General features: G+C 41.0%; 1 protein-coding gene across 1 annotated transcript in view; it reads left to right on the top strand.

Annotated features, from left to right (window-relative positions):
• Positions 1–25,194, top strand: part of dcbld2 (discoidin, CUB and LCCL domain containing 2) — a 120,682-nt gene that overhangs the window by 5,672 nt on the left and 89,816 nt on the right. The window contains exons 2-3 of the mRNA XM_041211757.1: positions 18,392–18,619; positions 22,543–22,680. Of these exons, the coding sequence (XP_041067691.1) occupies positions 18,392–18,619; positions 22,543–22,680 (366 nt within the window). The remainder of the gene's footprint in view (positions 1–18,391; positions 18,620–22,542; positions 22,681–25,194) is intronic.

Raw genomic sequence — 25,194 nt, 5'->3', positions numbered from 1 at the left:
ACAGTCATACCTTTATGTACCTCAACAAGCCGTTCAAAGATCATGTCCGCAGTGAATGGATTGGGTTGATTGAGAAAAATCCTTCACAAAGAGTGGAGATATGCGTGCTGCTCCTCTTGGTGTCTTGTGTGGATTCATCATCAAATCGTGCGATCCTATTAATGTACAAACTGTTGTCAGATTTTTCAGTAAATGCGGAATATCTAATTCAGTGGATGGAGAGGAAGATGAACTTTTGTGGAGGAATGATTGTGAAACAGAAAGCACCATATCTGATCCAGAGTGGGATCCTTATGGTGGTGCCATAGCCAAAGTGAATCTGAATGAATTTGATGAACTCTTTGCGTCAGCTAGCTGAAGATGATGCATTTGACAATCTTTAAAATGTTATGATTGCTGTTCAAACTATCCTGTAGAATTATTTTATTCAATAAAATATGACATTTTGATTTAATTTTAATTACTGGTGTTATGTTTCTTTTTCCACATTTCAAAATGGTAACTGCCTACACCAACACTGGTTGTTTACATTTTATATTTGGTGTATAAGTTGACCCATGTTTTTGGAAGGATTTTTCAAAGCTTCAAAGGTTGACTCATAGGCTGCAAGCTACGGTTTTAATTAACAATTGCAAATACATGAATGTGGAAGTTAGCCTAAACTTTACTTGCTGGGAGGAGGTCTGTGGAGTTCTTTATTTGGCTTTTATTTATCCTTTCTCAGCTAGGTGAGTGCATTTTCACAGGCTTTCCAGGTGTTTAAGCACAAGTTGTTGGGGCTACAGGCTAACTAACAGTAAAGAATTATTTCATACTGAAGTCCAGCAAAATCCACTTTGTATTATGTGTTTTATTTTGATTGGGCCCACGATCTTTTATATAGTGTGTATTCCATAAAATCCAAAGTGGTTTTGAAAGCACAAATCATTTGTTAAAACTATGAATTGAATGGAAGAATTTTTTTGGAATGCCAAGATCTCAACCTGCCCCATCAGATGAGATGGAGAAAAAACTATAGTCAACAGAAAATAAGTTATAAAATCACTGACAGCAATGGGTAGCATGTTAGTGATAATAACTTGCATTGAGTTTTTAGTGTACCAGTGACTTCTACAACAAAAATTTGTATTTATATGCACCTTCAACGTAACAGAATGTCCCAAGGCATTTTACAGGAGCATTATAAAGTACAATTTGACATCGAGCCACACAATGAGGTATTAGGATAAGTAGTAGTTTTTAAGGACTTTCTTAAAGAAGGAAAGTGAGGTAGAGGGGCAGAGAGGTTTAGGGGGCCCCAGAACTTGGGCCCCAGATAACAGAGGGCTTAGTCACCAATAATGAAGTGGTTAAAACTGGGGATGCATAAGAGGTCAGACTTAGAGAAGCATGGATATCTTGGAAGATTGTGGGGTTGGAGTAGATTACAAAGGTGGGAAAAGACGAAGCTGTGGAGGAACTTGAAACAAAGATGAGAATTTTAAAATCAAGACATTGCTTGCCCGGCAGCCAGTGTAGGTCATGAGGCACAGGGGTGATACATAAATGGGACTTAGTGCGAGTTAAGAGATGAGCAGCAGAGTACTGGATGGCCTCAGGTTTACGTAATGTAAAATGTTAGAGACTAGCCAAGAGTGCTTTGAAGTATTCGAATCTCGAGGTAACAAAGGCATGAATGAGGGTTTCAGCAATAGATGAGCTGAGACAGGGATGAAGTTGGACAATTTTATGGAGGTGTAAATAGGCAGTCTAGGTGGTGACACAAATGTGAGATTTGAAGCTCATCTTAGGGTCAAATATGACACCAAGGTTGCAAACAGACTGGCTTAATCTCAGATTGTTGCCCAGGAGAGGGATTGAGCCAATAACTGGAGAAATGGATTTGGAGCCAGGTCCGAAAACAAAGTCTTCCCAATATTTAATTGGAGGGAATTTCTTCTCATTCAGCACTGGATGTCGGAAAAGCAGTCTGATAATTTAGAGACCGTGCAGGCGTAGAGAGAAGTGGTGGTGAGGTAGAGCTGGATGTTGTCAGGATACATGTGAAAACTGATGCTTTGCTTCCAGATGATGTCACCAAGGGCAGTATGTGGTTGAGAAATAGGCGGAGACCAAGGATAGATCCTTGTTGGGGGGACACCAGGGATAACAGTACAGGAGGAAGAAAAGAAGCCATTGATATATGGAACCAGGCAAGTGTAGTTCCACCCAGCTGGACACTGGTGGAGAGGCTTTGGAGGAGGATGGTGTGGCCAGCTGTATCAAAGACTGCAGATAGGTTGAAATGACAAGGAAGTATAGTTTACTGTACTCAGTCACATGGGGTGTCACTTGGAAATTTGATAAAAAGTCATTACCATACTGTGGTAGGAGCAGAACCCAAATGGAGGGATTCAAACATAGAACCCTGGGAAAGATGGGCATGGTTTTGGGATGTGATAACATATTCAAGGACTTTGGAGAGGAAATAGAAGTTGGAGATGGGATGGCAGTTTACATGGACAGCAGGGTGCAGGATATTTTTTTGAGGTGATGATGCCAGATTTGAAGAAGACAGAGGGATGGTCCCACAAGAGAGAGAATTGCTCACACTATTAGCTAACAAGGGAAGCTGGGTGGTCAGTAGTGGGAATAGAGTCCCAGCACTTTATAGAATAGACCAGGAGGTGGGCCTTATAGAGATGTTGAGCTTGGAGAAGCATGATAGGAGACAGAATAAAAAAATAAAAGTTTTGGGCTTGGTAAGTGGTGGAACCTCTTTAGAGGAAGTTTTGTCAGGTGGGCTAGGAGAGGAAGGGAAGCCTAGCAGGAAACATAGTGGAACAGCAATGGCAGGAGTTTCTGGGAGTATTTTGGGAGACACAGCAAAAATTCATCCCTAGGAAGAAGAAGCATACTAAAGGGAGGACGAGCCAACCATGGCTGACAAGGGAAGTCAGGGACAGCATGAAAGCTAAAGAGAAAGCATACAATGCGGTGAAGAGCAGTGGGAAACCAGGGGATTGGGAAGCCTACAAAGACCAACAGAGGACAACTAAAAAAGAAATAAGGAGGGAGAAGATAAAAATGAGGGTAAACTAGCCAGTAATATGAAAGAAGATTGCAAGAGTTTTTTTTAGATATATAAAGGGTAAGAGAGAGGCAAAAGTGGACATTGGGCTGCTGGAAAATGATGCTGGAGAAGTAGTAGTCGGGAACTAAGAAAAGGCGGAGGAACTGAATAGGTACTTTGCGTCAGTCTTCACGGTGGAAGACACGAGTAACATCCCCAAAGTTCAAGAGAGTCAGGGGGGCAAAGGTGACTATGGTGGCCATTACCAAGGAGAAGGTGCTAGGAAAACTGAAAGGTCTGAAGGTGGATAAATCACCTGGACCAGATGGATTACACCCCAGAGTTCTGAAGGAGATAGCTGAAGAGATAGTGGAGGCGTTAATGGTGATCTTTCAGGAATCACTGGAGTCAGGGAGGGTCTCAGAGGACTGGAAAATTGCTAATGTAATCCCCCAGTTTAAGAAGGGAGTGAGGCAAAAGACGGCAAATTACAGGCCGATTAGCCTGACCTCAGTCGTTGGTAAGATTTTAGAGTCCATTATTAAGGATGAGATTTCAGAATACTTGGAGGTGCATGGTAAAATAGGGCAAAGTCAGCATGTTTTCATCAAGGGGAGGTCATGCCTGACAAATCTGTTAGAATTCTTTGAGGAGGTAACGAGTAGGTTAGACAATGGAGAGCCAATGGATGTTATCTACTTGGATTTCCAGAAGGCTTTTGACAAGGTGCCGCACAGGAGGCTGCTCAGTAAGGTAAGAGCCCATTGTGTTAGAGGCAAGGTACTAACATGGATAGAAGATTGGCTGTCTGGCAGGAGGCAGAGAGTGGGGATGAGGGGTGGCGGCCGGTGACTAGTGGAGTTCCGCAAGGGTCAGTGTTGGGACTACAACTTTTCACTTTATACATTAATGATCTAGCATTCTGGCTAAGTTTGCAGATGATACAAAGATAGGTGGAGGGACAGGTAGTACTGGGGAGGCAGGGAGGCTGCAGAAGGATTTGGACAGGTTAGGAGAATGGGCAAAGAAGTGGCAGATTGAATACAACATGGGGAAGTGTGAGGTCATGCACTTTGGTAGGAAGAATAGAGGCATAGACTATTTTCTAAATGGGGAGAGAATTCAGAAATCTGGAGTGCAAAGGGACTTGGGAGTCTTAGTCCAGGATTCTATTAAGGTTAACTTGCAGGTTGAGTCGGTAGTTAGGAAGGCAAATGCAATGTTGGCATTTATTTTGAGAGCACTAGAGGCTTTATAAGGCTCTGGTCAGACCACATTTAGAATATAGTGAGCAATTTTGGGCCCCATACCTCAGGAAGGATGTTCTGGCCCTAGAGAGGGTCCAGAGGACGTTCACGAGAACGATCCCAGGAATGAAAGGCTTAACATATGAGGAACGTTTGAGGACTCTGGGTCTATCCTCGATGGAGTTTAGAAGGATGAGGGGGGGATTTGATTGAAACTTACAGAATACTGAAAGGCCTGGATAGAGTGGACGTGGGGAAGATGTTTCCATTAGTAGGAGAGATTAGTACCCGAGGGCACAGCCTCAGAGTAAAGGGAAGACCTTTTAGAACAGAGATGAGGAGAAACTTCTTTAGCCAGAGAGTGGTGAATCTATGGAATTCATTGCCACAGAAGGCTGTGGAGGCCAGGTCATTGAGTGTATTTAAGACCAAGATAGATAGGTTCTTGATTGGTAAGGGGATCAAAGGTTATGGGGTGAAGGTAAGAGAATGGGGTTGAGAAATTTATCAGCCATGATTGAATGGTGAAGCAGACTCGATGGGCCGAATGGCCTAATTTCTGCTCCTATGTCTTATGGTCTTAAGTGGCAGAGGTAGCTGATTGGAAGACTTCAATTATATGCTAAAGAGGTCCGTGCCCTCATGCTTGTTGTTGGAGGTGAGGGTAAAGGATGCAAAGGCAAGGGGCTTTAAAAAACGGTCTATAGTAGAGAAAAGAAGCTGGGGGTTATCTTTGCATTTCAGGACGATTTTGGAATAGTGAGCTGGTTTGAGTAACACAACTGAACAGCTAAGCAAGAGCTTATACAACAGCTGTTATGGAACTCGTCACCATTTCGCTCTTTTTCTTTTAACTATAAAGTACATTTACCTTAATTCTTAAACTTAATTTGCTATTAAACAGAAAAGTTTGCTAGTGGATAGAGGGAGCATTGCTTTGTGGAGCTTTATTAAAAGGCAAGGAATGTGCTATGCCAGGTATTCACTTTTCATCTACTCTGGTTGCAATGCTCCCATTTATTACGGCCTCTTTTTTTTAAACAAAAGCAAAAACATTAAAATGTAATCGTGCACAGATGCCTCAAGCTTTTTGATGTTTTATTTCTTACATATTTAAATGCTCAGAACTTTATAAAACAGCTTGATGTATTTTCTCTTGCAAACCTTTCATAGGAAAGCACTGATTTTTAAAGCAAATTCAAATACAGTCTAAAAAGGCAAAAAATACTTTTCTTTAGAAACAGCTTATATATTATATAATATATTTCTTAAACAGTATGCTTTTCTAGATTCGGGGCTTTTTGTTTGGTTGCGAGCTTAGCTTGATTTTTTTTAAGCCGGTGTAGCTCACACTACTTTTTGTGTAATTCTATTCACCGTTCAGCTAAGAGGTTGTAAGATATATTTAATTAAGGAGAAATGACATTGATGTTTTGCAGAACTGTCCAGTGCTATTAAAATGACATCTTCACAGAACACTGAGGTGAAAATATGTTCATGTTAATGTACAGGAGGAAGACCCGGGATCACTAAAGGTTATGATGGCCTACGGTTGCTGCTCAGGAAATGTGCTTTTGCTTTTCATGGTTTTTTATTTTGTTATCATGGAATCAGTTTAAGATTTAAAAAAAAGGCTTGCATTTATATAGTGCCTTGCATGTCTTCAGAATACCCCAAAGCACTTTGCAGCTTATGAAGTACATTAATTCACTTATAGAAATGGTCTGGACTTTGCACGTTTCATTGACTTCAGAACCAGGATAGTTGGCAAATTATAAAAGAAACAGAAAATTTCCAGCAATTTCTGTTTCTATTTCAGATTTCCAACATCTACAATAACTTGCTTTTGTATTGTAAAAACAAAATACTGAGGATGCTGGAAATCTGAAACAAAAACAGAAAATGCTGGAAAAACTCAGCAGGTCTAACAGCATCTGTGGAGAGAAAAACAAGAGTTAAAGTTTCAAGTCCGTATGACTGTTCTTCAGAGCTAAAGAGAAGTAAAAATGCGATGAAATTTAGACTGTTTAAGGGGGCGTGGAGCAGGTGAAGCTGGATAGAAGGCCAGCAAAAGGTGGGGGCAAAGGAGCACAAAGATGTCATGAACAAAAGGACAAAAGGGGTGTTAATGGTAGTGGTACTGGCTAAAGGAGGTGCTGATGGTGGCATTAAGGTCAGAAAGCAGAAAGTGATTATAGCAGGACAAGGGTAAGCACTCTGGAAAGAATAGCATGAACATGTGAGCATTACCTCCCTCCTCACTGCCCAAGGCCCCAAACACTCCTTTCAGGTGAAGCAACGCTTCACTTGCACCTCCTTCAATTTGGTTTACTGCATTCACTGCTCCCAATGCTGTCTCCTCTACATTGGAGAGACCAAATGCCGACTGGTTGACCGCTTTGTGGAACACCTTCGGTCTGTCTGGAAGCATGACCCGGGCCTTCCTGTTGCTTGCCATTTCAACACACTATCCTGCTGTCCTATCCACATGTCCGTCTTTGGCCTGCTGCAGTGTTCCAGTGAAGCACAACACAAACTGGAGGGACAGCACCTGATCTTCCGAATAGGCGCTTTACAGCTTCTGGGCTTAACATTGAGTTCAACAACATCAGACCATGAACTCTATCCTCACTTTTTTTATCCCTTTTTTCAATATTCATTTATATTTTTCATCCACTTATTTTTATTTTTATTTCATTTTTATTCATTTATTCATTGTTTTATCCCTACCTTTTATCCTATTTCCAGTCTTTTTTCCCACCACCGTCCCCTCCCCCCACCCCACCCCACCCCCATAAGGGTCTTCTGTCACTTGTTCATGTTGTTCTTTCCAGAGTGCTTACCATTGTCCTGCTATTCTGCTTTCTTACCCTGATGCCACCATCAGCACCTCCTTTAGCCTGTACCTCTACCATTAACACCCCTTTGTCCTTTTGTTCATGACATCTTTGTCAATCTCTCCTTTGTCCCCACCTATTGCTGGCCTTCTATCCAGCTCTACCTGCTCCCTCCCCAAAACAGTATAAATTTCTTCACATTTTTACTTCTCTTTAGCTCAGAAGAAGAGTCATACGGACTCAAAACATTAACTCTTGTTTTTCTCTCCACAGATGCTGAGTTTTTCCAGCATTTTCCGTTTTTGTTGCTTTTGTATTGGCAAGTTGTTGGGTATGTTGGTGGAGAGAGGGGGCACCATTATTAAAGCTTTCATAGACAGTTCTATTATACCAGTGAAACTTAGCTTGGTAGAAGTGCTAATGTCCATCCATTTTTTGTAGTTCACAAATAGTTGGAGGCCTAGGAAATGCAGTTATGGAAAGCAAATCCAACTCGAACAATGCAAAATAATTTTTGTTGGGCTTCCAAATTTGATATGTAGCTGCCTCCATGTTGATTATCCTGTGCAGGACAGACGTGCAAACTGTAACATCATGTATCAGAGCTTCCAATCCCCGTAACTCCTCAAATCACTGACTGGGATTTATAGGTGGCTTTGTTGCAAGAATTGGTTTGGACTGACAAATTTCTTGCTGCTCACCATTGCATCGGCTGTTGGAATGCAGTTCAACAGTCTGATTCCTTGTTTATTTTTACAGTATTATATTTGGAGATAGCGCTGCTTTTGGAGACAAAGCTGTAACATAATTGAGACACCATGGCTGTTCCTTGGGACAGAGGGCACCACCTGTTGGAAGTGGTTTAGTTCTCAGCCTCCAGAAGCAGCAAAATGTAGCCAGAAATGAATAGAAATGTTTCTTTTGTTGTCACCAACCTCAGAGAGGCTGCATTGTCAGCACCTTCATTTTGATCATGACAGCTGCATTGTACTATTAATAATAGACTCTTGCTTTGAACGTAGTCCTTTTCATAAGCATTGCCGCACCCAAATACTTAATATACTTGTACCACAAATAAGTTATGTTGGATAAAATCGAATGTGTGTTGAGCATGACACACGTGTTGCTGGGTTTGTTTCATGGAAGGGCCCAGGTATCATGTTTGCGATAGTAATGCATCGAGTCTAGTAGATTATTCTTATTTATTTTGTGGAAATTTTTTTTTGTTAATTAAGCCCATGTATGATTTCTGTTGTAGTTTGGTGTGGGGACTTGAGCATACAACTCTGTTAGACTCTTTGGCTTGAACACCTCCTCCACTCAGTTATTTGTGAACTGTCACTGGACCACTGGATATGGAAATTGATAGATTAGCTGTGTGCACTAAAATCACTTCTGTGAAATGATATAAATTTCAGTCAATAAAATAAGAAACATTATACCAGTACTTGTCTTGCGAGCCTAATACAAGTTTAAATGCCAAAATATTAGATTTGATTTGGAAATGACTAAAGATGGCACTATCGTTCTTCAGCTATATCACTGCTTTATCTCATCATGGTGATTTTTGTTCTAGGACCTAGTCCCTGTTTAGGACCCAGGCTAGGATCAGTTTAATGTGGAAAATTTTAGGTGCAAAAGGACAGCCCTGTGAGTCTTCTCTCATAAATTGGGTGACAATCCTGTGGCATATGTTCAAGTAGGAGCTAAACACTGAAAGCAATGGCAGAAGAGATTAAAGCCATGTAGATTTTAATACCTGGTACATTGGGTATCTCATCCCCATCAAATACATTATAATTAATAAAGATTTTAATATAACTGCCTTCATAGGGTGCTGGTTAATAATATACTCTGTATTGCAATGAATGGATATCTGGGATTATGGAGTTCTGTGTTATAAACTGACTAGGATCTAATAGCTTTGAGGTTAAAATCTCTCGGGGACTTTCTCAGGAGACTAAAAACTGCCCTAGGTGACAAATTCCAGTATGTTGTTTATTTGGAGGAAAGCATGAATGAATTAATATCCTGCAGTTCCATCATGTATTTATTACTAATACATATGTTAAGCAGTGGGGAATAGATATAAAGCAGGAATGTTTGAAGTAGTCAAAGTCTTACTGTCCTTCTGTTACAGTCACTTTTATAACATCAGTGCAACTTTAGAGCAGGGTTTTGATGAGTATTCCAAAACTTTACTAACTTCACATAACTGATTTGTTTCCTGTGCTCTTTTTACTTTTGGTGAATTTTGATTCCGATAGATGGAGAGGTAGATTTTGTCTTTGGATGGGTTTTGCCTGGACCAAAGCAGCCTAATAGGCTCCCTATTGGGACTGGCCCATTTTGAGAATTTATCTGTGACAGCATTGGGCTAGAGGGCTGTGGGCAGAAAATGAGTGCCCAGGGCAGCCTGCAGGACATTATTGAACAGCCCAGTCAGCTTCCGGACCAGACTGCATTGTGGCTAAAAAAGAAGCCCGGATTACTACTTTCTTAGTAAAAAGATAGGCCTGTAGAGGGAGAAGAGAAGCAACCTATGCAGCAATAATCCTGCTTGTTTTTGTAGAGCCCAGAGCAACAGCTGATAAAAGTTAAAGCATATTTGCTGGGCCCATTTTTGACAGATTGCCAACTGAAGTGGTGGGGCGGGGGAGGGGATGTAGTGATCTGCAGCTGAAACACTCACCCTTGCCTTTGTTATCTCCAGATCTGACTATTCCATTGCTCTCCTGGCTGGCCTGCCACGTTTTACCCTCTGCGAACGTGCACCCATTACAAAACTCTGCTGCCCTTTCCCTGCTGTTTACTCATCACCCATGTGCTCCCTTACATCTATTGACTGGCATACTTTAGTTTTAAAATTCTCACCTTTGTGCTCAAGTACCCCCATAACCTTGCCCAGCTTTAGCAGTAACCTCAGCCAGCCTTACAACTGAGATCTTTGCACTTCTCCAATTGTGACATCTTGTACAATCCTGATTTCCATCACTCCATCATTAGCAGCCATACTTCCAGCTGTTTGGCACTAAGCTGTGGAATTCCCTCTCTAAATTACTCTGTCTCTCTCTCTCTCTTCTCCTTCAAGCCACACTTCAAAATCTATGTCTTTGGCCTAGCCTTCGTTCACCTGGCCTGATGTGTCTTTATGTAGCTTGGTGTCCAATTTAATTTGGTATTTTCTCCTGTGAATCACCTTAGGACATTTTACTATGTTAAAGGCAATATATAAATTTAATTGTTGTTGGCTTATCACTGGTCATAAATGGGAAATAGCAAACTGGCTGTCTGTTTTATGCCCTTTACAATTTTCTATTTTTCAATTACTTCATAATTGTTCCTTCTTATATTTTTTTCTTTTAATGTTTAATTAGTGTCCCCTTATCCCCACTGTGCAGAGCGTGGACAGCACACCCTCTTGCCTTGTACTGTTCCTAAATGACAATCAGGCTTTTGCTTCTGGTTAAACACATGTTTATCCCTTTGACTCATATGGTTCAGGTTAGGAATTTTGGGAGGAATAAATATCTGCCTTAAGCTTCATTCCAGCTGGAGGACACCCAGCAACATCATCATATTAAAGTCATCAGTATGAAATGTCTTATTAAGTATGAAAGTACCATTAAACTATTGCACACAGCCACAAACAACTTGGTGAAGGGCTCATGATATTTTTATTAAATGTATTGCTCTTTACTAAAATGAAAGGGATACACTGTGACTATCGTGTTCTCTGAAGGGGCAACTGTCCTCAACTCATGGGATCAGGCATATTATTCAGTTACCCTCAGACCCAGTCACAGAATAGCCACTGCTTGAGAAAACACTGTTCTTTCCGGAAAAATTCAGCACTTTTATACCTGCTGAAAACTAGCATTGTCAGTGCCAAAATTTCAACTGCAAAGTTGTAAATAATACAGTTAGCAGTAAATAATTATTTGTGGGTTCATCTGTCATTCAATAAAAATGTGATTCCATTGAATTGTTTGGCCAGCGATCTTACAAAAGACAGTAAGGTAAATCGCTAAAACTGTAGACTCACTGTTGGATTTGCATATCCTGAGGTTTCAACAGCAGCATCAGGGTTTTTAGATGACCTGAATTTTTCCCATTGCAAAGTAGGAATTGCTAAATGGAAATAAGACCAAGGGCCATCTTGTTTTCTTTCTATCATCCTGGTTATTGTATGATACAATAATAATGGAGTAAATAAATAATTACAGGAATTGGTCTCTCTAATTGTCTGTCTACAACAGAGCTAGACATGATGTGAGGAAAACCACAATGGCAAAGGTTTCTGGGAACCAAAGGAGTCACCTATTCCTCGCAAGCATGCTACAGTTAGCCATGCCTCAAATTACTCGTGTAATATATCCCAAAATATTATTTTTTTGAAAGAATATTAAGAGCAGGAGTAGGCCATTCAGCCCCTCAAGCCTGCGTCGCTGTTCAGTAACATCAGGGCTGATCTACCTCAGCTGCACCTCTCTGCACTGTTCTCATACCCTTTGATTTTCTTAGCATCCAAAAATCTGTCAATCTCTGTTTTAATTTTCCTCAATGACTGAGCATTCACAGATCTTTCTGTGAATTCCAAATGTTCACAACCCTTTGAATGAAGACATTTCTCCTCATCTCCTTCCTAAATGGCTGACCCCTAATTCTGAGACTGTGACCCTTAGTTCTGTATTCCCCAGCCACGGGAATTATCCTCCCAGCATCCCAGAGCCCCTTAAAATTTGAGCTCAATGAGATCACCTCTCATTCTTCTAAACTCAAGGGAATATAGGCAGAGTCAACCCTCTCCAATTTTTCCACGAAGGCTAATCCGCCATCCCAGGAATCATTCTTTGAACCCCCTCTGAGATAAGTATATCCTTTCTTAGGCAAAGAGACTAAATCTACCTAATTTTCGTTTGAATGAATCAATACTAACTGCTTTCACTGTCTCTCTAGGGTGTCTGCTCCACAGATTGATTACTTGCTCACTGAAATATTATTTCCGCAGATTAGCTTTGAATTTACTTCCCTTCAGGCACAGGCCGTGTCCTTTAATTCTATAGTTCTGGTCAATGTGAAATAACTTGCCATAGCCTACCTTATCCAGTCCCTGTAGAATCCTAAAAGCAGCAATTATATCACCTCTAAACATAATTGCCCCTCATAATCCAATCCTTCCATCACCCCAATCATTTTATTTGCTTGCTTCTATATTCTTTCAATAGCTGCAATGGCCCTTTTGTACTGTAACAACCAGAACTGTGCATGGTATTCTAAGTAAGGCTGCATTGGTAATTTATAAACTGCAAGGTTACTTTGCATTTTTGGCTCAAAATTAATCTTTTAATACATCTCAATATTTGACTTGCTTTACTCACTTCCACTAAGCATTGTTACAATAGCTTGAATTTACTGTCAGAACACTGCAGAAAGAATGTGAAGGCATGAAAGAGGGGGCAGGAAAGATTTACGAGAATGTTTCCAGGAATGAGGGACTTCAGTTGTGTGGATAGGTTGGAGAAGCTGGTGTTGGTTCCTTGGAGAAGCGAATGTTGAGAAGAGATTTGATAGAGGTGTTCAAAATCCTGAGAGGTCTGACAGAGTGGATAGAAAGAAAATGTTCCCATTGGCAGAAGGGTTGAGAACTAGAGGATTGTGATTTGATGTGATTGGCAAAAGAACCAAAGGCGACATGTAGGAAAGTTTTTTTTTGCAGCGTGTGGTTAGGATCCGGAATGCATTGTCTGAGAGCGTGGTGGAGGCAGGGTCAACTGTGACTTTCAAAAGGTAATTGGATAATTATCTGAAGAGAAAAAAAATTGCAAGGCTATGGCAAAAGGGCTGGGAAGTGGGACCAGTTGAGCTGCTCTTGCAAAGAACCAGCATGATGAGCTAAATGACCCCCTTCTGTGGCTGTAATCACTCTACGATTCTATGACTAGAATTTTTCCATCGGCGAGTTGGGGGCAGGGCCCGCCGACCTGTCAATGGCTAATTGAGGCCATTGACAGGATAATTAACCCAATTAAAGGACCTGCCCGTCCAACTTTAAGGCTGGCGGGCAGGCCAGGAACCCCAGCGGGCTTCTGATAATACGTGAAACCTCATCCACTGGCGGGATAAGGTTTCATGTCTGTTTTTAAGAACTTTAATAAACTTTATGTAATATTTATTAACATGTCCCATCTCGTGTGACATTGTCACACGAGGGGGACATGTTAATTTTTTTAATTTGCTATTTTTTATGTTTATTAAACTTTCAGCGCTCTCCCTGAGACAGCACTTAGTTTCAGGGAGCAGTGCGTGAAAGAGCGCACTTTGACATTTGGGGAATCCCCCCACACCCTGGCCTAGGAAGTGCATAGCGCTTCCCGTCGGGCAGCCTGCCCACTCAAAATGGTGGCGGGGCCCGTTTTGGCAGCGGAGTTTGGCTGCCCGCCCGCCCTCCCATCGAGGGCTAAATTCTGTCCTATGATTCCAAGAACTTGCTTAATCCAAGTACAACACATCTATTACCTTATCTCCATCGAGTTCCTTTGTTACACCCTCAAAGAAAACCAATCCATTCAATTAACAAGACCCCCGTGATCAAGAACCCATATTGGCTATCTTATAATTTTATTTCCAACCATGATATACCCTTAGAAAGGTTTTCATAGCCAAACCTACCCTAAAAGGCAAACTCACTGGTGTCTGTCACTTCTGTTACATTTTTTTTAAAAAAAGGTATAATACCTGCTTTCTCCAGTCCCCAGATATCTCTCGCATGGTGATACAGCTAACTTTTCTTTTGCTCGTAGTGAGGTCCTGCTCTTAACCATAGATGCAAATGTTTTACATTTTCTTGCATGCAGCTACCCAAAGGTGTGTTCAGGTCCTTTCTATTCCCACGTGTAAACCAGGAACTTAGGGAAGAACTGCCATTGATCCCATCCTGAAGTGAGCTGGTTTCCCACCAGTAAGCAGTTGGCTTTATTGAGGGAAAGCAGACTGAAATTTGTGCTAGGTGCACTTTAATGACAGTAAAATGCTATCTCTTGCTCTGATTGTTTGGGCCCTAATGGAGCCACATCACATATGACTGTTGTAGGCTGGCTGTATTACTCCATTCAGGAAGAATACTTTGTGATGTATACAGCATAATTAGTGATATGTGTATCCTGCACAAATAGAGAGACAAGCCCCCCCCCACGCCGCCAACAGTATCACAATAATCCATCTTTAACTTATCATCCGTGTTTTATGTTTTTTGTATTGCTTTGCTACCTGGTTGTAGACATGGTCTATGTGCATGCCCTTACTGTCCTTGTTTTAAAAGCTTTAAGCTGCATTTTGTTCACATTTCACAAAATTGAGAGGTCAGTTGCTGTTACCTTAATACTGTTAGTCTCTCAGTCTGTTATAAGAGAGTTTTTATTCTTTCATGGGGTGTCTGCACCATTGACAAGTCCAACAATTGTTACCCACCCCTAACTGCCCTTGAGAACATGCTTGTGGTGAGCTACCATCTTGAACCATTGCAGTCCATCATATTTAGGTACACCAACAGCGCTGTTAGGGAGGGAGTTCCAGGATGTTGATCCAGCGACAGAGAAGGAATGACAATATATTTCCAAGTCAGGATGGCAAGTGGCTTGGGAGGAATTTTTAGATGGTGGTGTTCCATGGGTCTCTTGCGCTTGTCGTTCTAGGTCGTAGAGATCGCATATTTGGAAAGTGATGTCGAAGGAGGCTTGGCGAGTTGCTGCAGTGCATCTTGTAGATGGTACACACGACTGCCACTGTACACCAATGGTGGAGGGAGTGAATGTTTAAATTGCTAAATGAGGTGGCAATCAAGTGGGCCGCTTTGTTGTGAATAGTGTCAAACATCTTGAGTGTTGATGAAGCTGCACTCGTCCAGGCAAGTAGAGCGTTTTCCATCACATGCTTTACTTGTGCTTTGTGATGGTGGGCAGGCTTTGGGGATTCAGGAGGTGAGTTATTTGCTGCAGAATTCCCAGCCTCTGACCTGCTCTTGTGGCCACAGTATTTATATGGCTGGTCCTGGTAAATTTCTGGTCAGTTGTGACTCCCAGGATGTTGATGGTGGGGGATTCAGCGACAGGAATGCTGTTCAATGTCAAGGGGAGATGGTTAGATTCTCTCTTGTTGGAGATGATCATTGCTTGGCACTCATGTGACAAGCATGTTATTTGCCATTTATCAGTCCAAGCCGAAATATTGGCAATGTCTTGCTGCACGTGGACAAAAATTTCTGAGGAATGGCAAACCGTGAACACTGTGTAAACTTCATCAAACATCCCCACATCTGACCTTATGATAAAAGAAAGGTCATTGATGAAGCAGCTGAAGGTATTTGGGCCTAGGACATTAACCTGAGGAACTCCAGTAGTGATGTCATTGGACTGAGATAATTGGCCTCCAACAACCACAACCATCTTCCTTTGTTCTAGGCATGACTCCAACCAGCGGAGAGTTTTCCCCCTGATTCCCATTGACTGCAATTTTGCTTGTGCTCATTGATGCCATACTCTGTCAAAAGCGGTCTTGATGTTAAGGGCAGTGATTCTCACCTCACCTCAGTGTCATTTGAACTGATGTTTGTGAACAACGGGATCAGCACTCACGTTGGTGAATTCAATAAAGTTACAATATTAGATTGGCCGGGTGGTTAACAGTGAGGTTGAGTGTCTTGGGCTACAGGAAGATATAGACGGGATGGTCAAATAGGTAGATAAGTGGCAGATGGAACTTAACCCTGAAAAGTGTGAGGTGATACACATTGGAAGGAGTAATTTGACAAGGAAGTATTCAATGAACAACATGACACTAGGAAATTCTGAGGAACAAAGGGACCTTGGCGTGTGTGTCCATAAATCTCTGAAGGCGGAGAGCCATGTTAGTGGGGTGGTGAAAAAGGCATATGGGACACTTGCCTTTATCAATCGAGGCATAGATTACAAAAGTAGGGAGGTCATGTTGGAGTAGTATAGAATGTTAGTGAGGCCACAGCTGGAGTACTATGTGCAGTTCTGGTCACCACTTTATAGGAAGGATGTAATTGCACTGGAGGGGGTGCAGAGGAGATTCACCAGTATGTTGCCTGGGATGAAACATTTAAGTTAACAAGAGAGGTTGGATAGACTTGGGTTGTTTTCATTGGAGCAGAGAAGACTGAGGGGCAACCTGATTGAGGTGTACAAGATTATGAGGGGCATGGACAGGGTGAATAGCTGTTCCCCTTAGTTGAAGGGTCAGGCACAAGGGGGCATAAGTTCAAGTTGAGGGGCAGGAAGTTTAGGGGGGATGTAAGGAAAAACTTTTTTACCCAGAGGGTGGTGACGGTCTGGAATGCACTGCCTGGGAGGGTGGTGGAGGCGGGTTGCCTCACATCCTTTAAAAAGTAGCTGAATGAGCACTTGGCACATCATAACATTCGAGGCTATGGGCCAAGTGCTGGTAAATGGAATTAGGTAGGTAGGTCAGGTGTTTCTCACATGCAGACTCGATGGGCTGAAGGGCATCTTCTGCATCTGTGACTAGGTAGAGAAGGTAAATTCTTAATATATCTGTGGTAATCTGCAGTGTAATACACCTTTAAGAGACTGTGATCAGATTGACCAAGTGACTTTAAGACCCAATAGCTGCGTAGCGTGGGCTACCATGTTAAGGATAGTCTAGAGTAGGTTCTGGCTGGAGAAGCACACATCATGTTAGTGCTCTGTTGTTTTTGTAAGTAAATAGTATATGTTTCATTTCATATTGGTCTCTGCATCTGCAGTATATTGTAATCAACCCGCCTGCCAACAGATAAGCATGCAACTGGTTCACAAGCAAGGCAACCCATAGTAAAACATAACTGGCAACAAGGCTAACATGACCAATCAACAACTCCAAGGAAAGCCCCAAAGACTCAACTGTACTGAATTGGCTGTGTCCTGCAGGCCAATTGTAAGTATATTACATTACTAAACCCTCACCGTAGTCGTCAAAGTCATCGCCCTCCATATGCCACAATTTGGTCGCATCAAACCGTTTGATCAGACCACCGATGACTGGTCACATTATATTGAATGCCACGCGTTTTTCTTTTTCGCCAAGGACACACTGGGGGAGGAGAAGAGGCGAGCGATCCTCTTGTTGACATGTGGCAGTAAAACATATTGCCTAATTTGTACTTTATCGGCACTCAGCTCCCCAGATTCCAAGAGCTTTGATGAGTTGGTGAATCTAGTGAAAGGCCACTTCCAACCAAAACCCTTGGTAACAACGCAGCATTTTAAATTCAATTCGAGGTGTCGCGCTCCTGGAGAGATAACCGCTTGCTATGTAGCAGCCTTAAAACAACTGACAGAGCACTGAGTTCGGGACATTGATTAATGACATGTTAAGAGACCGATTAGTGTGTGGGATTAACAAAGACACCATTCAAAAAAAGGTTGCTGTCAGAGACAAATTTGGATTTCAGCAAAGCACTGGAGTTGGCGCTCTCAATGGAAAGCACAGTCAGGGACTCAGTAGAGATCAAGGGAGCACAAAATGCCACCATTCTCCATGTAGGGAGAGAGGCACCGGGTAGAAATGGTGTGGAAGCGCAGGGCTCTGTGGAAAGACGGGAAACAGCCACCATTAACAGACCAGCAAAAAGCAATGGTTTAATGGGTAAAAACCACATTCATAATAGCAGAATTGGAACCAGAAATAGTTAACAGGGAACAATGAGAAATTAGCACACAATCCGTTTCTCTGATTTTTGTTGATGGTTAAATGTTATGCAAGACACTGGGAGACGTCTCCTGCTGTTACTCAGGCGTGGCACTTTTTTACATCCAACTGAGAGGGCCTCAGTTTAATGTCTCATCCAAATACTGCGCCTCCAGTAGTGCAGCACTCCCTTCGGACTGCACCGAAGTATCAGCCCGCATCCTGTACTCAAGTCTCTGGAGTGAGGCTTGAACCTACATGTTTCCGACTTGCAGGCAAGAGTGCTATCACTGAGCAAAGACTGATAAATACGTTCTGCACAGTTCAAGGCTACAGAGCAGTCATTGGGTTTTCTTTACTGTACAGTGCTGACCCAAGGGTTCTCAGTGAGGCTGAGGTGCAGTCATGGCACTCTGTTTAGTATACTCCAATTCCGAAAGGTCTCAAAATATTTCTGCAAAGCTTATATTGTATTGTTAGGCAATTTTCTACAATTTGTAATTCGCGTATTACAACTTTAAAAAAATATTTATTATTCTTTTCAGGTGATGGTTGTGGACATACTGTTCTTGGCCCGGAGAGTGGAACTTTTGCATCAATAAATTATCCCCAAACTTATCCCAATAACACCGTTTGTGAGTGGGAGATACGGGTGCAGCCCAGTCAGAGGATTATTTTTAAATTTGGGGACTTTGATATTGAAGACTCTACCTCTTGTCATTTGAGTTACTTACGACTGTATAATGGAATTGGCCCAGGCCGGAGTGAAATTGGTAAGTAAAGCACCATTTATATTAATTGTCAAGTAATCTAAGAATAATTGAGTATCTGGAGTGTACTGAGTATTGACCGCTTATTTAACAGCTACTTGATTAGAAAGTATGAACAGTTTCACTCTAATTGGGACTAATTCATCAAAGCAGTGAAAGTTTTAGAAGGATAGAAGTTATTGGGAGCAAGATTATCCTTATAGATGTGAACTCGCATTAAATCCTCCAATTCTGTTTTAATGGAGGAGCTAACTATACATATAAAAAAATGGATGAATATCATTGTCAAGATAGCTGATAAAGGAATTTGGGAGAGTGCATTAAGCATGTATACAGTAAAAATTTCATAATTATCTCTACCCTAATAGTACCCTAATAACAAAGATGCTATACTCTTTCTTCCATATGTAATACTCTTGATTTTTAGTTAGGGAGAAGACAATGATAGACTGTGAGTTCAGGGTGCAAGTTACCTTGATCTAGTTGCTGTGGTAATCTTTATTTCTCCTCCCTGTCCCTACACATACTAGGGTAGACTAGAGCACTAACCGTGGTAAAAAAAAAAGCAGGAATCTACAACTGGGATTTTCAAAGGACTTGGCCTAGCTTGGTGATAGAGGTAATGTAACTGTAGAATGTTGAAATGAATGTCAACTGAGTGGAATGTTAGCCAAGAGTTGCAAAACCATGAAAACCATGCAAAACAATGGTTGGCTATTATCCGACCTCCTGGAGGCAACCTAAGTATGCTTTGAGTGACTTTACATCCAAATTGCAATGCTTAGTTTGCACTCCATGGAGTTTTCCTTGGCACAAACTATGCAGTATAACTGATTAATTATATGCCAGTCTTCGGTATAAGTCAATTACTTTAAGAGGAAACATTAACATGGATGACTGGATTATCATATGCCCCTCACCTTTGCTCCTTTATAAAATGCTTGCCCAATGGCGTATGAATTAAATACTGAGCTTCCCAGGGTTCCTTTGAAAAATGCGGGAATCCTGTGCCACATTCCTGTGAATCCTGAATGGTATTTATCATGTGTGCATTACATGCAGGAAGCTTGCCTCATCAAACTTCTGAACAACAAAGCAGAGCTTCTGGTTCCAGCACTGATGTTATCCGTTATGTGCAACATTAGGATAGAGGCAACCTAGACCTTTATTCAATTAAGAATTGAATAGCTCACTGCAGTGCTGCTGTAAAGTAGATGAGGGCGCTATCAGGAATCTAAGTTGGAAAGTGGATCATAGCATTAACTTGTTTTAACACTTTAGAAGATGATGATGTTTATAATTTGTTTGCATTTAGTTTTATGCTTTATCAACACGTAGCATATTGCAATTGTACAATTATTTAAAAATGGTTGCCGCTCACTTCTGACCTTTGAAAAGCTGCCCTCGAAGATCTAGTGATCTCTGTGGTGTGGAATTTCTCTTTTCCAATCTTAGTTTGAATTGGGGATGCTCAGGTGCCCAGCAACAGTAATGTCATCGAGCAGGGTAAGCAGCCAATCGCATTGAATTCTCATGTATAGCAAACCAAGAAGTAAAAGTGCTCTGATTATCCATCACTTTTGTTACATTTTACAGAGAGAAATAAATGATTGGGACGTGCACACTGGAAACTGAAATATCATTAACTTAAAAAAAAAACTAAATTATACTAAAAAAAACTTGGACCTTTTATCAGAATGGAAAAATTTGACATTACACCATCATAAAATTAGTTTCTTAGACCAAAGAGGATCTTCAGCGATAGTTATGACTTAGTATGCCATTAAAAACCTGTTTTTACACCTCATTAATGAGATGTATCCTTTTTAAAGGGGTGGGGGGTATGTTTGATAATGATACTGCAGTGTAAAAAGCTCTGTGATTTCTAACTGCAACCTGCAGGGACTTCAACAACGCACAGTATGGATAAGCATAGAATCACCAACAACAAATTCTGAATTTCCACTTTTAACTGCAAATTCTGAATTTCCACCTTTAACTACATGGTCAGGCTCCAGAAATTGCTGTTGGTTTCAAAGGAGTAATGTGGTGAATGCAAAATCTAGGTCGATATTTTATGGCTATTTGCTAAGATTTTTTTGCTGCCTCTTTTACATACTGAAATCTGGTTGAAAGTTTTCCTGGGAACTGGGTGGCGCACTTGGTCAATACATTCTTCATTGACTATAAGATGAGACTTTGCAGCTAAATAAGGATATGGATCCTAAATAATATTTTGTACAACAACATTAAATTGTGTTAATTTGAATTAAGCAGTTCCAAACAAACACTACATGAGGCATTTTTTTTTTTGCTTAAAAAGTAATTTGAATTAAATAGATTTGAATTAGGAGGAACAGAGTATACATAATCTGGTTGAACTAAAGCTGATAATTTCCTCATTCTGCAGCACTTGGTTTACTAATAGGTGATGGATGATCCTAACATGCTGAATGAGAGTTGAGTAAAAGCAAAATACTGTGTATCCTGGGAATCTGAAATAAAAGCAAAGTGCTGGAAAAATTCAGATCTGGCAACAACTTTTTAAAAATTAATTTGAGATGTGGGCATCGCTGGTTAGGCCAGCATTTATTGCCCATCCTTAATTGTCCTTGAGAAGGTGGTGGTGAGCTGCTGCCTTGAATCGCTGCAGTCCCTGTGGTGTAGGTACACCCACAGTGCTATTAGGGAGGAAGCTCTAGGATTTTGCCTCAGAGACAGTGAAGGAACAGTGATATATTTCCAAGTCAGGATGGTGAGTGGCTTGGAGGAGCACTTCCAAGTGATAGTATTTCCATGTATCTGCTGCCCTTGGCCTTCTATATGTCTGTAATCGTGGGTTTGAAAGGTGCTGTCTCAGAAGGCTTGGTGAGTTTCTGCAGTGCATTTTGTAGACCATACACATTGCTATCACTGTTTGTCAGTGATGGAGGGAGTGAATGTTTGTGGAAGGGCAATCAAGTTGGCTGCTTTGTGGAGATTTGTGAGGGGAGAAACAGAGTTGAAGTTTTGATTTGAATAACTTTTCTTTGGAACCAACACAAAACTTTAACTCGGCTTCTCTCTCCACATATGCTGAGTTTTTCCAGCACTTTGTTTGTAATTGAGAGTTAAGTGTTTGAAAATTTCCATAGTATTTCACTGAGGATATTCAAAGGAAGCTGTTTATTTCAAGTTTTGTCCCTTGAGTGAAGCAGGTATGAGTGATCCAGTTCACTGCAATGAGTTAAATAAACTCTGGAATTATTGGTTCGCCCGTGTTGTGCAGAAGTTGATCCCCAATATTCAGGTGATGCATTATTTGGTGAAAGCACAGCCTGGTGTAGCACCAAGGTGTACAGGCCTTGTTGTCCTGATACAATTCATGTTCGATGATAAGTAGTTGATCTCAGCTTTGCCTCAATTAAGGCACTTCAATTAGCCTAAGCTATAAGGGTAAAAATCAGCTGGGGCTTATGATCCTGGTTGTTGCCTAGTGACCTCTGCTAGAAAAGTACTTGTTCGTAGCTTTCAAACAGACTCTGAATTGGACTCTCCTTTGATGTCCTCTGTAATTAAACGCTCTGCCAACATTTTGCCAGGGCTTGCACTTTTAGAATGGTTTCTTGGATGACTTGCCTAATGCCAACTCAAAGGCATGGAGAAAGAAGTCAATTCCTTTAGGAATAGATTGGAAAAAATTAGGATGGGATGGTTGATGATGTCCTGCATACCTGGCATTTATGTGTTTTAGAATGATCCCTTTGGCGAACTCTTTAGCCTGAACTAGAGACTTGATCAGTGCAAGCTAACAAAAAAGAATTTCCACGTTGGATTTGTAATCACTATAACGGTAACTGCCAAAACTGTTGTTTTCTGTCTATTCCGTGACATTTAATGCAAATGATTTGTTTTAAAAGTTGATTAATGTTTTGCTGATTTTCCAGGTAAATATTGTGGACTTGGAATTCAGTGGGACAAGGTTATAGAGACAGAAAGCAATGAAGCTACTGTTCAGTTCATGAGCGGCACTCACGTCTCTGGCCGAGGGTTCCTTGTATCATACTCTACATCAAACGAATCAGGTATTATATGAGGAATGCATGTTTCAGTGTCTCTGAACAACTTCCAGGATATTCACTCACTTAATGTCAACCCAGTTCTATGGTTACCCCAACTTTCAGCTCAGTTGTGATAAAATCGCCAACCTTGGCTTCTTTCAGATAACTAAAGGATTTGAGCCAAGTTGGAAGTTTTGAAAATTAATGAATGCTAAGGGTGATGGGATTCTAAGCTGCAAAACAAGAAATTTTGCTTCAGGCAGCTAACAATAAAATCTTTATTTTAATATGTTTGTAATGTGGCCTGCTGGCTCTGTGGAAGAATAGGGTTTGAGATGATAGTGTGCTGTAAGCTTCGGGCTACATGAGAACTGCTATTAGATGGATTGTGCTTTCAAATGAAAGCAGCGTTCTGTAGGGGTTCCCCTTTTTCCCCTCAGAGACCCTCCCCACACTCAGGTTCGTGACACCAGATTCACAAGTGTATGGCTTGAACAGAATGACCAGCGAGACAAGTTACTTCTAATAATTCACAATTGCTTTATTGAATCACCCACAACCCCACAGTACAAAGCCCCAAATTTAAAACAACCTAATCCCACTATCCGACACAAAGTCACCACGACTTGGTTAAAATTTGCACAGACAGAGGCAAAACACCATGTCCTGTCCTGAAACCTTAAGAAAAAAACCCTCAGACCAATACATACCAAGATATCGCTGAAACAAGTTACAAGGTACTGGCAGAAAACACCAAGTTTTCGCCCCAAACCTTCACAAAACCTTCGGACCAATATCACTACGATTTGGCTGAAACTTACAATCCCCAACTCGGCTGGTCTGTCTGGTGTTGACTGCAGGTCTGAGTCAAGGTGACCAAACTCGACCCTTCTTCCGACTGCAGCTCAGATGTGTTCTCCTTTTATAATAATTTAACTCAGACATGTCAAAACATATCTCCTGTTGTTCCAATGTCCATTTAGTTGATTCCACGCAAAGTCCAGTCAAATGTCATCAGCTTCTGCTGATTAAAACAATACAGGGTTTTACATGGAAGATGTATCCAGATGAATATTATCAGTTCTTATTGTATGAGCAAAGCTCCTGCTGTTTGAGGTGGCATAGTAACAGCACCTACCTTTCAATGTTAATGAGGGTTTGAATGACTGTTCCAGTAATATTGTCTGTGGATAATTCCTTGAGTGTATTGTATTGATGATATGTCCTTTGTGCCATTGTATTGGGTAATGAGACTTCTTGATCGCGTTAGTCAATTTCCAAACCATTTTAACGAGTCACTGTGTTTTCACCAAATGTCCGAATTAACCCCTTGCTGCCCAGCCCTGTACTGTTGACTGCAGCTTATCTTTTTGAAATTTATAGTTCCAATCATGAGGTCAAAACGTGTCCATGGGTTTGAACTTATATTCTATAAATTTCCCATTTGGAGGGGATTTCGATCCCACAGTACTTGCAGCATGAGATCCAATCTGGAAATAAAGCCCACAACTGAAATATGTTAAACACACATGATATAGAGGTAGGAATTATACTTGCCTTATTGTGTCTTATCATATTAAAATGCCTCTCAAAGTGCTTTACACAATTTATGTTTGACATTGCATTGAAGTACGGTTACCTAGACAAGCACAGTAGTTATTTTGTGCCAGCAATGTTCCGCAAACAGCAGAGTAAGGCGAATAACCGGTTAATTTGAGACATTTTTAGAAGTATTTTTTTGAGTGAGGAATGTTGGCCAGGAGAATAGAGAAGATTAATTAGAGATAACTAGTCTCCTATCTTTAAGGCTGATGTTCTGTACCTACTCTGACTGACACATTTTTAACTCTCTTTATTTGCACCTGTTGGAACAGGAATGTGTTCAATTATTTTTTTAAATGCTTCTAATGGGGCTCCTAATTTACTGGGCTCTTATTCAAAGGCACATAATTCAAATGATCTGCTACGTTAATCTTTAGCATGCAAGTTCTCCTTTTGCTATGCTATTTACATTCTTTATTGAGATGACTTAAATAATTCAAATTTATTTTGTGCGAAAAACAACTTTGAGTTATCATAAATAGACTATATTCCAAAAACTAACAGTCTTTCATATGAAGTAATTATTCTTGTACATTGTGCTCTTTGTTTATTTAGTTTCTTATTGTGTCCTTAGATGACCTAATTGGCCGTTCTAAGCACTTTGTGGCCCCAGTTCTCTTTAAGTTTCAGCTTGGTGTTCTACAGCTCACAGAACTCCCTTGTCTCAGTATCTGTGAGCCGAAAGTTCAATTCCTTGTGTGGATTATAGATTCCAGTGAAAGAATGCAGCAGGAGGAATGTTGTAAATGAGATGAAAGGTGGGAATGACTAGAATCAGTGTATTTTTAGCATTAGCTAATCTAAGGAATAAGGTCCTTAACTGATGGACTAAAGATAAAGATGACAGTGCAGAAGGAGACAACTAATGCTGTCTACTGTAATATGATTTTTCTGCCCTTTCTGTATCCTCTTGTGCTCTTCCTTTTCAAATAGGTA

Source organism: Carcharodon carcharias, chromosome 18 (genome assembly GCF_017639515.1).
Source record: "Carcharodon carcharias isolate sCarCar2 chromosome 18, sCarCar2.pri, whole genome shotgun sequence".
Lineage (NCBI taxonomy): Eukaryota > Metazoa > Chordata > Chondrichthyes > Lamniformes > Lamnidae > Carcharodon > Carcharodon carcharias.
Note: the sequence above shows the minus strand (reverse complement) of the source record. Positions and strands in the feature narration are given on the sequence as shown.